The sequence below is a fragment of the Schistocerca cancellata genome, chromosome 2 (assembly GCF_023864275.1).
Source record: "Schistocerca cancellata isolate TAMUIC-IGC-003103 chromosome 2, iqSchCanc2.1, whole genome shotgun sequence".
Classification (NCBI taxonomy): Eukaryota; Metazoa; Arthropoda; class Insecta; order Orthoptera; family Acrididae; genus Schistocerca; species Schistocerca cancellata.
In genome coordinates this window covers 864,609,694-864,625,373 of record NC_064627.1, presented here as the reverse complement: position 1 = coordinate 864,625,373, position 15,680 = coordinate 864,609,694, and the positions used below count along the sequence as shown (strand labels likewise).

The 15,680-nt window shown below is 38.1% G+C and overlaps 1 protein-coding gene across 5 annotated transcripts in view; it reads right to left on the bottom strand.

Moving 5' to 3' along the window:
• Window positions 1–15,680, bottom strand: part of LOC126162809 (ubiquitin carboxyl-terminal hydrolase 45) — a 161,540-nt gene that overhangs the window by 132,576 nt on the left and 13,284 nt on the right. For 4 of the 5 annotated variants that reach the window (XM_049919550.1, XM_049919549.1, XM_049919554.1 and 1 more), the window contains exon 4: window positions 10,297–10,451. In XM_049919550.1, the coding sequence (XP_049775507.1) occupies window positions 10,297–10,451 (155 nt within the window). The remainder of the gene's footprint in view (window positions 1–10,296; window positions 10,452–15,680) is intronic. The other variant, XM_049919552.1, reaches the window with a different exon arrangement.

The following is a 15,680-nucleotide window of genomic DNA, read 5'->3' as shown; positions in this document are numbered from 1 at the left end:
GGCCACAACAGCCAGCTGTATTAAGTGCTAACAGAAAAGATAATTACCAGGAAAAGTTAAGCACAAAGAAACTAGGGCATTCCAGACCAGATTCGTTGTCTGAGAAAGTGAAGACATCAGATCAGCGTGACAAAAAGCAAACGTTTAACAAAGAAGTGTATAATAAGTGTATGACGCTATGTGGGTGCAAGGTAGGAGTGCCCGATTTTCAACCCAGAAGTTAATTTGATAACTAATACATGAATTAGGGAGCTTGTACCTTAGTCCAAAAAAATAAAAAAACATGAAAAACTCCCACTTACACAGAAATTTGAAACAGAGAGTAGCAAGAGCTTAAACATTATCTCGTTCTTGCCATAAACTGTACTTAATTATGTGCAAAACAACAAAATTCCATGACAACAAGTCTTCCTTTTACAGACAAGTTATGCATATTATTATTATTTCTTTACTTTCTCAGACGTTAAGTCTGGTTGAAAATGGGACGTGACGCGGACCTTGATCAAGCGTCACTTCCTTTTAACTGTACGGTATATGTTATATTGCATTTAGGAACTTTCGGGTAATTGAACATGTATCAATAATTACGGATTTCTGTAATTGTAATTTTTTCTCCTGTTTTCTTTTGTATATTTGTTGTATTGGGTATGGATATTTCGATTAGTTGTGTTAATTTCTTCTTTTTATTGGTGAGTATGATGTCAGGTTTGTTATGTGGTGTTGTTTTATCTGTTATAATGGTTCTGTTCCAGTATAATTTGTATTCATCAATCTCCAGTACATTTTGTGGTGCATACTTGTATGTGGGAACGTGTTGTTTTATAAGTTTATGTTGTAAGGCAAGCTGTTGATGTATTATTTTTGCTACATTGTCATGTCTTCTGGGGTATTCTGTATTTGCTAGTACTGTACAGTGAAACCTCTTTATAACGTTCCTCCATATAATGTTTTCCTCTATGTTACGTCCGTTTTTTTCGGTCCCGACTAAAAGCCCATATAAACAATGTTAAATTTTCCTCTTTACAGTGTTTCCTCTATATTACAGTTTCCTCCATGTAACGCTCATATTTTTGGAACCCTGGTCAATTATTTACCTCTTTATAACATTTAAGTGACTGGATGTAGACGCATCGTTTTCCGTTATGTTGTTTCACAGTTTGCACTGGCTCGGAAAGCCCGCGTTCAGCGTATTTCATATGTCAGTGGCAAAACCCAGTCACGTGACGCACATTCTGCTTGCAATCTTTTTGGCGCCATTTCAGTCGATGCTTTGTATTAGTACTTAGTAGCGTGTTGTGTGAGCTGAGCAGCAAACAGTTCGTGTGCCTTGTAAGTGTGTGTCTTCGATATAACGTTTTTTTAAAGCTTTCATCAGTGGACATGGGTGAAAAGCGGAAGAATATTTCGCTGGAAGAGAAGGTTTCTATTATTAAAAAAGTGGAGGCATCTCCTGGCGTGAGTCGCGTGGAGCTAGCGAAGAAATTGGGACTGGCCCCTTCAACACTCAACACTATTATGAAAAATAGATCGTCGATAATGGAAGGGTCTGAGAATTGTGGAAATTCGAAACTTATGCGTTTGAAACAATCGACTTACGACGAAATGGAGAAAGTTATATTAACTTGCTTTCAGCAAGCATGTGCTGCAAACATTCCTATAAACGGAACTATTTTGAAGAAGGCGCTTCAAATATCACTTCAGTTAGGAATGGACAATTTTAAGGCGTCCAATGGATGGATTGATAAATTTCGACAGCGTCATCGTGTTGTGTACAAATCGGAATGTGGAGAAAGTAAAAGTGTGGACGAACCAACTGTAGCTCAGTGGATACAGACTCTCCCTAATCTGATACAGGGCTACAAACTGCGTGACATTTATAACGCTGACGAAACCGGCATGTTTTTCAATTTAATGCCGGATAAGACATTTACTTTTCGTGGGGAAAATTGCCATGGCGGTAAGAAGAGCAAGGAACGTCTTACCGTTTTGTTGTGTACAAACGCTGATGGCAGTGAAAAACTGAAACCTTTGGTTATTTGGAAGCCAAAAAATCCGAGGTGCTTCAAAAACATTTCCACGTTTCCGTGCAAATATACAAACAATGCCAAGGCATGGATGACCAGTGAAATATTTTTACGTTTTCTAAGGGAATTTGAAGCCAAAATGGGGAGTGCTGTGAGAAAAGTGCTGCTGTTTGTGGATAGATGTGCGGCACATCCACCAGACGTTACCCTTTCTGAGAAATGTTAAAGTGATTTTCCTGCCACCCAACTGCACCAGCCGTCTGCAGCCTTTGGACTTGGGCATAATTCACGCCCTTAAGGTTAAATATAGGATAGCCCTTGTAAAAAAGGCCTTGAATTTGATGGACCAAAGAAAACTGGGAAGCCAGCAAAGCTCACAAATGAAACTGAACATTTTACAGGCAATAAATTTAATTATGTACTCGTGGAGGGAAGTAAGTGCTGAAACTATTAAAAACTGTTTCACAAAAATGGGATTCTGTGAGAATGAGATGGCAGCTCCTGTGGAAGAAGTTGCAAGTGATTTGCAAGAGTTTCACCAATTAATAGGCAGTGATTCTGTCACTTTTGAGGACGTTGTGGCTGTGGATGGCAACGTGGCGACCACAGGAGTACAAAGTATCGAGGAGCTGACTGCAGAGAGAAGCTTGGAGAGTAATAGTGGTAGTGAAAGTGACAGTGACAAGGAAGATGACCCTGTGCCCTCATATACTAAGGCAGCTGAAGCCTTTGAAACATTCAGGAGGTACATGATGGCCCATAGACTTAAGGACAGAACAGTAGTTCAAATTGCTCGTTTGGAGCAAGAAATCATTGCCATAGAGTCTAGGAGAAACAGAAAACAAGCAAGCCTGCTTGAATATTTTAAAAAATCGTAGGTATGTTATTTTCAGATTGCTTAGATTCCTAGAGTTTTGTGCAAATTTAAGTTCCATTTGATAATTTAATTATTGAAGTAATTTTTTTGTAACATTCTTTTTTAATCTGTCCCATTTACTGTGTTTTTATGTAATATGTTCAGTATATCATAAACAAAATTTGGCTCGTATTCTGTAATTGGGTCAACTGAAGAATAGGATACCACCTGTCAGCTTTGGAGAATGATGTCAATCTTAAGAATCTGTTATCACTTTTTACTGTACAAACTGATCCATTTACTTTCACCCATCCACCTACCGAGCCCCTTGTTTTAATTAAAAAAACTAATCAGTTGATACATTGATGATTTGCAATGAATATCATATGTTGTGAAAATTTAAAACGTCATCTATGGCACCACTTGTCAAAGCTGATTAGTGGTATCCTGATCTTCAGTAATGCCCTATAATTATTATTTGGAAGCCTTCTTCTTTATAGTGTTTTCCTCTATACAGTGTTCAGAATTTGTGGTCCCTTGAAAAACGTTATATAGAGGTTTCACTGTACATCCACTTGTGATGTGATCTACTGTTTCTATTTGTTGTTTGCAAAGTCTGCATTTATCTGTTGTGGTATTGGGATCTTTAATAATATGCTTGCTGTAATATCTGGTGTTTATTGTTTGATCCTGTATTGCAATCATGAATCCTTCCGTCTCACTGTATATATTGCCTTTTCTTAGCCATGTGTTGGATGCGTCTTGATCGATGTGTGGCTGTGTTAGATGATACGGGTGCTTGCCATGTAGTGTTTTCTTTTTCCAATTTACTGTCTTCGTATCTGTTGATGTTACGTGATCTAAAGGGTTGTAGAGGTGGTTATGAAATTGCAGTGGTGTAGCCAATGTATTTATATGAGTGATTGCTTTGTGTATTTTGCTAGTTTCTGCTCGTTCTAGAAAGAATTTTCTTAAATTGTCTACCTGTCCATAATGTAGGTTTTTTATGCCAATGAATCCCCTTCCTCCTTCCTTTCTGCTTAATGTGAATCTTTCTGTTGCTGAATGTATGTGATGTATTCTATATTTGTGGCATTGTGAACGTGTAAGTGTATTGAGTGCTTCTAGGTCTGTGTTACTCCATTTCACTACTCCAAATGAGTATGTCAATATTGGTACAGCATAAGTATTTATAGCTTTTGTCTTGTTTCTTGCTGTCAATTCTGTTTTCAGTATTTTTGTTAGTCTTTGTCTACATTTTTCTTTTAGTTCTTCTTTAATATTTGTATTATCTATTCCTATTTTTTGTCTGTATCCTAGATATTTATAGGCATCTGTTTTTTCCATCGCTTCTATGGAGTCACTGTGGTTATTCAATATGTAATCTTCTTGTTTAGTGTGTTTTCCCTTGACTAAGCTATTTATCTTACATTTGTCTGTTCCAAAAGCCATATTTATATCATTGCTGAATACTTCTGTTATCTTTAATAATTGGTTGAGTTGTTGATTGGTTGCTGCCAGTAGTTTTAGATCATCCATGTATAGCAAATGTGTGATTTTGTGTGGGTATGTTCCAGTAATATTATATCCATAATTTGTATTATTTAGCATGTTGGATAGTGGGTTCAGAGCAAGACAGAACCAGAAAGGACTTAATGAGTCTCCTTGGTATATTCCACGCTTAATCTGTATTGGCTGTGATGTGATGTTATCTGAATTTGTTTGGATATTAAGTGTGGTTTTCCAGTTTTTCATTACTATGTTTAGAAACTGTATCAATTTAGGATCTACTTTGTATATTTCCAATATCTGTAGTAACCATGAGTGGGGTACACTATCAGAAGCTTTTTGGTAATCAATGTATGCGTAGTGTAGTGACCTTTGTTTAGTTTTAGCTTGATATGTCACCTCTGTATATTATTATTATTATTATTATTATTATTATTATTATTGACAGCAGCTAAAGTAGTATAAATGTGTTTATGAGCACAACTGTTAAACAGCTGATGCTATTAATTTTGCACTCTCATATTTATATGGATTTAAAAATTTGTGAACACCCAGAATGTATATCTACGAGCCGCCACTGAACTATGTCAACAGAAACCCATAACTTCAGAGAACTAGTTTCTCCAAGCAGGCAAGGAATTGGGATTATGAAAATAAGAGTGAAGTTGTTATGCAAAAACTGTTATTGTTTAGTTGGGGGTTCAAAAAGTGGATCTTATCAATAATAAAGAGGGATTAACTACGAGAAACCAGGTTGGTAATCTGAAAATGCGCTATTGCAGTTACACAGATTGATTCAACTGACACAGGGCTAAGTGTCATTACGCAAAAAAATTGTTAAGAATGAAGCAAAGTACAGGGAGTACTCATACTCTTACCTCCCAGCCAGTCTGTGGCACGAGGATCAAAGATAAGGCCAAAACGAAGTCATTTCGATATCAGTCTCATTTCTGGTATAATCATCTACCACAGTAGAAAAATAGCCAAATTCCTTGATGTACATTAAGATAACACAAACATGTCCACAGAGAAGGTTTAGTGTTCAAAACTCCGAAAAGAAAAACTGTTTCTAATGAACGTATAATAGAAATATGAAGACAAAGAGTAAACATACTTATTATGTGTATTGATAATATAATATAAATGTACCTAAAAACAAAGATGATGTGACTTACCAAATGAAAGTGCTGGCAGGTCGACAGACACACAAACGAACACAAACATACACACAAAATTCAAGCTTTCGCAACAAACTGTTGCCTCATCAGGAAAGAGGGAAGGAGAGGGAAAGACGAAAGGATGTGGGTTTTAAGGGAGAGGGTAAGGAGTCATTCCAGTCCCGGGAGCGGAAAGACTTACCTTATGGGGGAAAAAGGACAGGTATACACTCGCACACACACACACATATCCATCCACACATATACAGACACAAGCAGACTTTTAAATATGTCTGCTTGTGTCTGTATATGTGTGGATGGATATGTGTGTGTGTGCGCGAGTGTATACCCGTCCTTTTTTCCCCATAAGGTAAGTCTTTCCGCTCCCGGGACTGGAATGACTCCTTACCCTCTCCCTTAAAACCCACATCCTTTCGTCTTTCCCTCTCCTTCCCTCTTTCCTGATGAGGCAACAGTTTGTTGCGAAAGCTTGAATTTTGTGTGTATGTTTGTGTTCGTTTGTGTGTCTGTCGACCTGCCAGCACTTTCATTTGGTAAGTCACATCATCTTTGTTTTTAGGTATATTTTTCCTTCATGGAATGTTTCCTTCTATTATAACCATATAATATAAATGAATAGATAAAAAAATCTACTCATCAAGCAATGGCATAAACACAAAAGGATTTAACTTTTACAAGCTCTCGGAGCCAGTAGCTGCTCCTTCGGGCACAAGAGTTGGAGGGGATTACTCCCCAGTGACAATAAGCAGTGGGAAAAGTTTCTGGGTGAGTTACTCATTAAGTGTGTGTGGTTTTTTTTTTTTTTTTTTTTAAAGGATCTGTCAAGGCGAGACCAAAAGGACAATGACAACACCAAAACACACACACTGACTTGCTGTAGGAGAGACAGTGCTGCCCCCTAATCAGGCTGGCTATATTGAACTATTTTTCCTCCAGAGTAGCAACACTAGTTTGTCATCCCAAGATGATAAAACCAGGAGCCACAGGCTCTGAACCTAAATCTGAAGAACTTCCTGATCTTCATTGGTTGATTACAGTTTATCATAAGACTGACATGCAAGTCAGCGAACATCTTAACCGTGACACATTCTGTAAATAATTACTTTGCAGCCAAATGTGTTCAGTAAAGACATGAGAACACAACTGCATTTTTCAATAATGCATGACAGGATCATGAACACAGTGACAACATGTGCTTGTGTACAGGCCTGTGGGTGGTCCACTGCCTACTGTACATTGCACTGGTGATAAGCAACACGCTGGTACACTTGTGTTCTCTTTCCTCATCCAAATCTCATGGCTCATTTGTTGTGTGTGTATCCTCCCTTGACTGATTCTCTCTAAATACTACATATATTTTTTTATGAGAGGCTGGATAAACTCTCACTATTATCTATTTTAAATCATCTATCAATTTTCTGTGCATAGCTTATTGAGGCCATTTGTAATCTGAAACTGAGGATTCTGGGCTATTCCCACTTTCTGAAAGCTGTTTCATTTTTTTTACATTGTTCTTGAGAGCATAATACTGATCTTAATTCAATATGCAGTATATCAGTTTCTTCTGTAGCCCTTCCCTCTGGCCCTAAATAATCTTAACCATGCTACAATTGAAACACCCGTTTTTGTTAGCGAGGTCAGATGCTAATGATCAAGGTGACAGCAATTTTACAGGGAGCACTCAGATTCTCATCTCTTGATCAGTCAGCATAATAAGGAGCAAGAGAGGTAAGGCTGACAAGAAGCCGTTTTGGTATGAATCTCATGCCTACCAACACCATGTATCACCACACCATGTATCACAGCAGAAAAACAGTCAAAATCCTAAATGTAGATTAGTGATAACCGAAATTTGTCAACAGGGTACATTTAGTGTTTCAGATCTCCATAAATGTGAAGATTAAAAGAAAAATTGTTGCTAAGAAATCTCTCTCAGAAATAAGAAGAGAAAGGTCAATGTACTTATTTTGTGTGCCTGTTTGTTTACCCACTGAATCACAGGAAGGAGTAGCTGAGTTGCAAGTACAATTTAATCAACAGTAATCCACATTTTCTCTTAATTAAATCTTGTCACGAAGAGTGATGACTCAATACAATTATTCTCTCCAAGGCTTCACAGGCCTGGAGCTTCTCAAGCATTTACTGGAACTAAACAGGCACTACAATATGTATTAAATAACTTTGTAAAGCATTACAGATGAAAGGCAAAGATCAGGATTCAAATCTCAATCCAGTACACACATTTTTGACTTGCCACAAATGCTCACTGCTTTAAGTTCCGATCTTCTCCAGGGAAAACAAGTTAAAAATGATCACCAAGAATGGATTTGTAACTAATAATCTTTTTTTTTTCCTCTTTCACTTACAGTTTCAGAGTATTTGTCCTATTATTTCTTGAGCAGACGTAGACATACACCTAGTCAGTGTAGAAGAAACTGTTACTCAGGGTGCCTATCATAATTCAGCAGTAGAAATTACATTCTTCCCAATGCCTTTCCCTTCATCTTCACCTGCCCTCTGCTCCACAACAGGTGACAGTGATCTGCTCTCCTTTCCAGCTTTCCCTTCTTTCCTCTGAGGAAGGAACATTCAAGTTCCAAAAAATGAATACACACCAACGGGGAAAAAAACTGCAACATCCATCAAGGAGGAATCGTGCAACACAAATGAAAGTTGGTAGGCGTGTTTCACCATTTGAAAGACGATGTCTACTCAAATTTCATGCCACTCATATAAAAGTGGCGCTAGTAGTGCCACTATGAGGATGTGAATCATGTTTGCTTTAAATACACCCTGTAATAGTTGTGAGCATTACTTACCTTTGAGTTTGGATATGGTGAGTTTACATTAGACAAAAATACCTTTAAGGCAGCAAAGACGGCATTATCAAGACTTCACAGAGTTTGAACAAGGTTATGTGACAGGGCTGCGAGAAGCTAGGTGTTCCTTCTGCAATACATCAGAAAGACTTGACAGGAATGTAGCCACTGTACACGATCACTGGAACCGGTGGTCATGAGAATGTATGGCCGCAAGAAGACCAGACTCTGAACAGCCAAGTAGCACTACCAAGAGGGAAGACCATCATGCTCAGTGCATGGCTCTGGCACATCATACTGCATCTGCAGCAGCAGTTGGCACTAGAGTGACACAGTGAACTGTTACTAGTCAGTTACAGCTCCAAATGCTCTTTACCAGGCATTTCACTGACATCAAACCATCACCATTTGCGATTCCAGTGGTGTCAAGTGAGAGCTCGTTGGATGAAACCCAATTCTGCCTCAGTGCCAGTGATGGCCGTTTGTTGATTAGGAGGAAGCCAGTCAAGGACCTGCAAGCAACCAGTCTGCATCCTAGACACAGTGGAGCTACACTTAAAGAGTTATAATCACTCTGGCTGCAAAATTGTATGTCGATCTCGTGATTTGACCTGGTGTGCCACCATTCCCGAACAGCATTCCAGGTGATGTTTTGCAACACGATAATACTTGCCCATATACTGCTGTTGCAATCTACCGTGTTCCACATAGTGTCAACATGGTTCCTTGGCTTGCTCAATAACCAGATCCATCTCCAATCAAACACGTATGGGACATCATCAGACAACACCACCAGTGTCATCCTCAGACAGCATTAACCATCCCTATATTGACTGACCAAGTGTAACAGGCATGGAATTCAATCCCAGAAACTCATACCTGGCACCTGTACAGCACAATGCATTCATGTTTGCATTCAACATTTTGGCAGTTACACTGGTTATTAACATACCAACATTTCACATTTGCAATGGCTTATCTCACACTTACTTCACCCTGTGACCTTGCAATGTTAATCACTTAACTATGTTACCTAGACAAATGTATTGCTGGAATTTCATTACTCTATGTTAATTACATTTTAGTGTAGCAATTTTTTTCCGTCAGTGTAGGTTTTCAACGTCTGTGAGCAATCAAGTAGAGGCAGCAACTGACCAGCAATTCTGTCTTATTGCAAATTTACAGTTTCCTTAACTGATCTTTGCCTTTGATACTGTGAAATAATTTACCACTTTTGATAATCTACAGAGAGATGATTTTGTACATATTTTATATGCCAGTAAAAGAAGGTGACAGCATACAGTTAGAGACAATAAAAATGTAATATATTACTCTTAAAGCCATTTTCATCGGTGTTTATGAAACTAACATCGTATTCCATTTCTTTTACAGCAGAAAGTGGGCATAAAGAAACGCAAAAACAATGTATTACAACGTGGTACAGAAACCAGAATGCCTCTACGTAAGGGAATGCCCAGCACTGAATTGTCATTTAAACAAACAAGAAATATTAGAGCAAAGAATCCTCTGGAACATTTAAGATCACATAAGAAGCACAGAGGCCAAGAAATTAAGAAGCAATAATGAAAAGTATCAAAATACAGAAACAACTAACAGAAACAGTAAGGAAATGACTGATTTTATTTACACACACACACACACACACACACACACACACACGGGTTGAATGTCAACAGGCTAACAAAACAGCTCTCCTACCATCTCTGAAGCAAAAAAATTAACAAAAGTGGATTCACTAAGTTAAAAAGATTTAAACACATAACATACAAAAAAACACAAGAAACAGCAGCAACAGGTACCTCCAGAAAGAAGAGAGAGAGAGAGAGAGAGAGAGAGAGAGAGAGAATAAATCACAGCTAAACCAAAAATGGAAGTGCGTTAGTACCCACCAAATCTTCCACTGCTCCGTGTTGACTGCGAGGGCATGGCTGTCCGAGTGGGGGGTCCGCTGGTGCTTGAGGGCATGCTGTGCTCGCATGCGTCCGCAGCCCTGATGCCCACAGCGGAGGCAGAGCCACAGGCCTCCCATGGAACCAGAATCCTGCTGAGGGATTACTGTCTTAACTTTTAAAGGTTCAAAATATTTTCTATAAATAGTATTGCACAACCTCAACGTATTTAAAGAATGGTATCACAGAAGCACCGAAAGCTATTGTAACATGCTGTTTCTTCAGACATCAAGTTTTGAACAAGTGAACAACTACCAGTCAGATATTAACACTACACCAAGTTTTAAGAAAGGTTCCTTGGCATCAAAATCATAATTGTTTCAACCAGCTGTTTACAATATGACTTTGGCCAGACAGTATGTTGAACACTGCAAATGGTTGTCTATTGTAGTACTTGGTGATAAATGAAAAATATATAACAGATGTATGTGTTCATGATAGCTGCTGTAACTGAAATCAATTATGTATTTAATGGCAAGAAACAGTCCTTTCAACTAAGGTAATGTTAATTTACAACTTGAAGGAAGTCAGTTGACAGAAAACAGTTTGCGAATACAAACACACACACACACACACACACACACACACACACACACACACACACACACTATAGCAGCTTTTGGTGGTTTCATAATGCTGTTCTTTTAATGTCCCATCAACAAAAGCACATTATGTTGCTAGATACACACATTTTTATCTACAATGAAGTGGAGAACTCTTTCTCAGGGCAGGGAATTGTCATCTACAGGCTCGACCAGTACGATACTTCCTGCCAATTGGTGACCTCACACAATACTAAATGACATATGTTTTTAGTGGATGCTGAGTATGTTGTGACCTGATCCTCCCCGTCCCCTACATCAAGTGCTTGTCCCTCACTCAGGGTGTTGTTTTTCCTGAAATTTGTCACGTCTAAGGTAATTCTGGTCTAGGAGAGGCAGTTACCTGATGTATATTACGCATCACATCCCCTGATGGTATACTATAATCACTACTTTTAAATACAGCATTTAGATAAACCTAACAATGCGCATCTATAATAGTCAGCATCATGCAAATGCCATGTAGAACTAGGGCAGCCATGCTTCGTCTGCTCCCCAGAAACTAGCAAATGCATTGTAAAATGCAAGTGCCTTGAAAGAATCATGTTAAGCACATTTCTAAAAAATAACTTTGGATTTGAATCTCAAATATAACATAAAATAAGGGAATATAGCAACCGCTCACATCTAAGGACTGATGTGTGGAGCTTATAAACAAGTAACAGGAAACAAAATTCTATACTTCAACCTCTCGCTAGTCTTCTAGTGAAAGTCCACACTTTCGCACAGACAACTGAACACAAATCCATGTAGTAATGGCCTCGTTGTGGAAGTTTACATTGTGTGTGTGTGTGTGTGTGTGTGTGTGTGTGTGTGTGTGTGTGTGTGTGTGTGTGTGTGTGAATGTATATTGTACAAGAAAAAGACCACGAGCTCGAAAGCTAATGCGAATTCTGTTATCTGTTGCATTTTTGTGCGCTTCACTGCAGTCCGCTATAGGTGAGTGGTTGCCTTTCCCTTATTTTACATACTGTTCCATGCAGGTATTTCCATTACTGTTATGCAAGCCCAAATATTAATGGTTGCTGAACTATTGTTAACAAATGGTTGCCACGACAGGGTAAGCAGCAGTATGGTACTAAGGTGTCTGTTTAAAAGAAGACCCTTTCTGCACCTTTCAAATGAGGAATGGCCACCTGGATGGCACCTTCAAAGCCTCTGCACACACTAAAAATGGGACTGACTTCCAGCAACACCACTGCCTATCACATTCTCTGATGGTGTACTACACCCACTACTTTTAAATACAGTGTTTAGGTAAACCTAACATTGTGCGGCTAAAATAGTCATCATCGTGCAAATACCCTGTAGAACTAAAGCAGTCATGCTTTGTCTGCTAATATGACCTAGCAAATGCATTGTAAAATGCATGTGTCTTAGAAGAACCATGTCTTCAAACCCCGAAGTATGACAATCAGCGAATATTATGATTAAAAGTAACTTTCAGAATTCTTATAACATCCTCAAAATAATAAGTATAACTAAATTCTGAAAGACAAGAAAGAACCCTCACACATTTCTCAGTCAAGTACTTGAAACAATTTTCTTGGTGCATTCGTACAGCACCCAAGAGTTAACTATTTTGAATATGCTGCTGCAATTAATGTGACAAAAACTGAAATTTCTGTCAATGAATTAAGGAACACTGTTGGCGGCCTCTTACCAAGAAGGTTATACTGTTCTTGGCATACGCCATATAAGGCTGACAGGATAACACTGATCAGCAGCTTAAGATAATGATGACTGAGGTAAATCCATACTGTGTAACGCCGGAAATGCATATCCTCCTATTTCCATCTATTGTACTATAATTTTTTTCCGTGTTTTGTTACCTCAAGATATGACATTTCTGTGTCTTTATATATTGTAATTGTTTTACTGTTTGTATATACATATTTATGCATTTATGTCAATGTATAATTGGTTTGTTTTGTAAATACTATTTGTATTTTTACGCTGGGTCTTGCCTAGGGAAAAATATGCTATCGAACGATTACATCGATAGGTCGTGTGGCGAACCAAAGTGTTTAGGATCTTTGGTAGTGTTAACTCTGCCGCACGGAGCACGGGCAGAGGGAGTCTGGCTGTAGTAGTGCAGGGGAGCAGGTGTGTTGTGTGACGCTCCCGCGAGTTGCCGCGCTTTCGGGGTTTGGCAGCATGTAATTGCGCTCGACTTCCTATGATAGTTTCTGACACAGTGTTACGGACGGGAAGCATTAGCTGGCGCACATCAAGAGCCCGTTTCGCCTGGTGAGCGTGTCGAGAAGGACATCCAGCTTCTGCAACAGCAACAGCCGACAATGAATGACTGTCGCCACCTCCTCGATCGACGGCTTCAAACCTTCAATCAACCAACAAGGAAGACTGGAAGCACGTAAAGTTTTAGAACTGTATGGCAGACCTCAGCTTTTAAAACTGTTCAAATCACAAAATTACAGCAACGTAGCATGAACCTTTGTTGCTCATTGTCCCAATTGCATTACCAAGCAGGGTCCCTTCCATTTCCGGAATGAGCCCGAGTGTCGTTGAAATTCATACGCCAGCATTAAAGTAATATCATTCCATTTCACTGCTTTAAGTTCAAAGTTCAGTTAAAGTATTCATAGCTGGCTACAATATTTAGATTACACAAGCACAAATTAAGAGTGCGAGTTTTGTTACCATATTTTAGCTTACCTGTGACTGCAGCTCAGCTTGGTACGTACTAAATTTTACTATTGTTAATTGTTCAGAATCATTTAATTCAAGTTCAAAGTTAAATCTCTTATTTCTAAATTGCGTAGATTCAAGTAGCTTTTGAAATGATTGTTGAGGTAGCCCAAGACTAACCGTATTTTACTGAATTTCGATGTGCTTCAGAAACAAAGCTCACTATTAATTTCAGTCGCTAAATTAACTTTCAATTTTCCGGTTTTATTAATTATTTTGCTAAATTAAGTCAGAGTGTAGCGAAATTTATTACTTCTGGCAAACTTTCAGTTTTCACACTACACGTGTCAACCTTCAGTTGCCACGCTTCTAGTGCTAATTATATGTGTAATAACCTTTCTTTTTCAGTTACTATAGTAATTGTGCATAGGACTGGCGACCATAATTTCCCCCAAATCTCAAATATCTAATTACCGCTAGTTAATTGTTAATGTAACGGCCGCACATTTACTTTCTTTATTAACTTTACCCCTTTTCAAAATTAATTTCCATCAGTTTCATTTGCATTTTTCCTTTCATTTAGATGTAACCCTTTCCTCCCTCTTTACCGACAGATTAACTTCGGTGACGATTGCTTTTCCCAAATTTCCATTAGGTACACGCGGTTTAATTTCTCACTATCATTAAGGTCGATAAGTGAGGGGGAGGTTACAAGAGGATGTAAAAACACACATGGATAAGGAGCATGAAATGAAGAATTTGATATGCCAGATTTTTGCTCTGTGCAGAGGAATGTGCCTAATGAGATGCAACGTCGTTTTTATGTTACAAGTGAAACTTAGGAGCCATCATACTGTATATAATTAAACTTTGTACATTGAGGGTTTTCTTTATCATATAGTAAATGGAAGGAATATAAGCTGTTTTAAAGCATATGCAAATTGAGGATCTCTCAAAAATGTGTTGTTTTAGCTACAATCTGTTATCATAAAATGACAGGAAACTACATACTGGTACTTAAATGCTTCGTGTATTTGGTGTTTTTAGTTTTATAACTTTGTGCTTTGAAAGTAGACTGTTTCAATGCTATGGCACTATGGTGATCTATCAAAAACAAATTGTTTTGGTACAATCTGTCACAGTTAAATATCAAATAATGACATTTGCAGGTACAGTCTTTAGACTGTATATATCTTATTGCCAAATAAGGAGGTATTGAAGCTGTAGTAGAGTAGCTGATAGCATCGTGAGTTAGAAAGTAAAAAGTAGCAGGTTCAAGGTTAATGTACACCTCTTGCAACTTATTGCCACCCCCCAAAAGAGGATTCTGGGCCTTTCTTATTAATTCAATAAAATGTATTATCTGCAATAGCCAATGTTATTTGCTGTAATTCTTGTTGCACAGGCCAATGACTGGAATGTTTCCCCAGTGGCCAGAAATCTTAACATAACTGTCCGTTTGTGACACAAAGTAAACACAAGTTACACGCTGGCAGTTTTTGTTATCAAATTTGTGTAAAATATATACACCTATTTCTTCATTTTAGGGGCTGCCTCATGTTTGTATCTTGCCGACAAATACCTTTTTCAATTATGGTGAGCAGCTTCGAAAAAATCTCCTCTTCCTATTACAAATCTTGAAATTTAAGTGCTGACGTACAGTACTCCAGAGTGAGGGTAGCCAATGCGATACCAAAAATATGGATACTATGCATATGCGAACTGACATTAGACACTATACTTTAACTTATATTTAATTCGAAACAGAAAATGGGATGAAGATTCAATTGAGTTGATGAATAACTTTACTAGTATGTATCTCAAATCACTATACAGGATTATGTACTGTTCCTCTACAGCAATTCACTTTTCAAATCCATCAACAAGTCCACAATCTTCAAGATTTTCACCACTCTTCTTCGACAATTAATGCACCCTATTTTATGAGCATCCATTTTCATAAAGGAACCGTGCGATTCGTCTATAAAAAATTTTATGTAACTTGAGAACTACTGACAGCGAGTGACTTTTTTTCTTTTTTTTCTTCTAACTTTGGTGGTTTATTAACAGTTT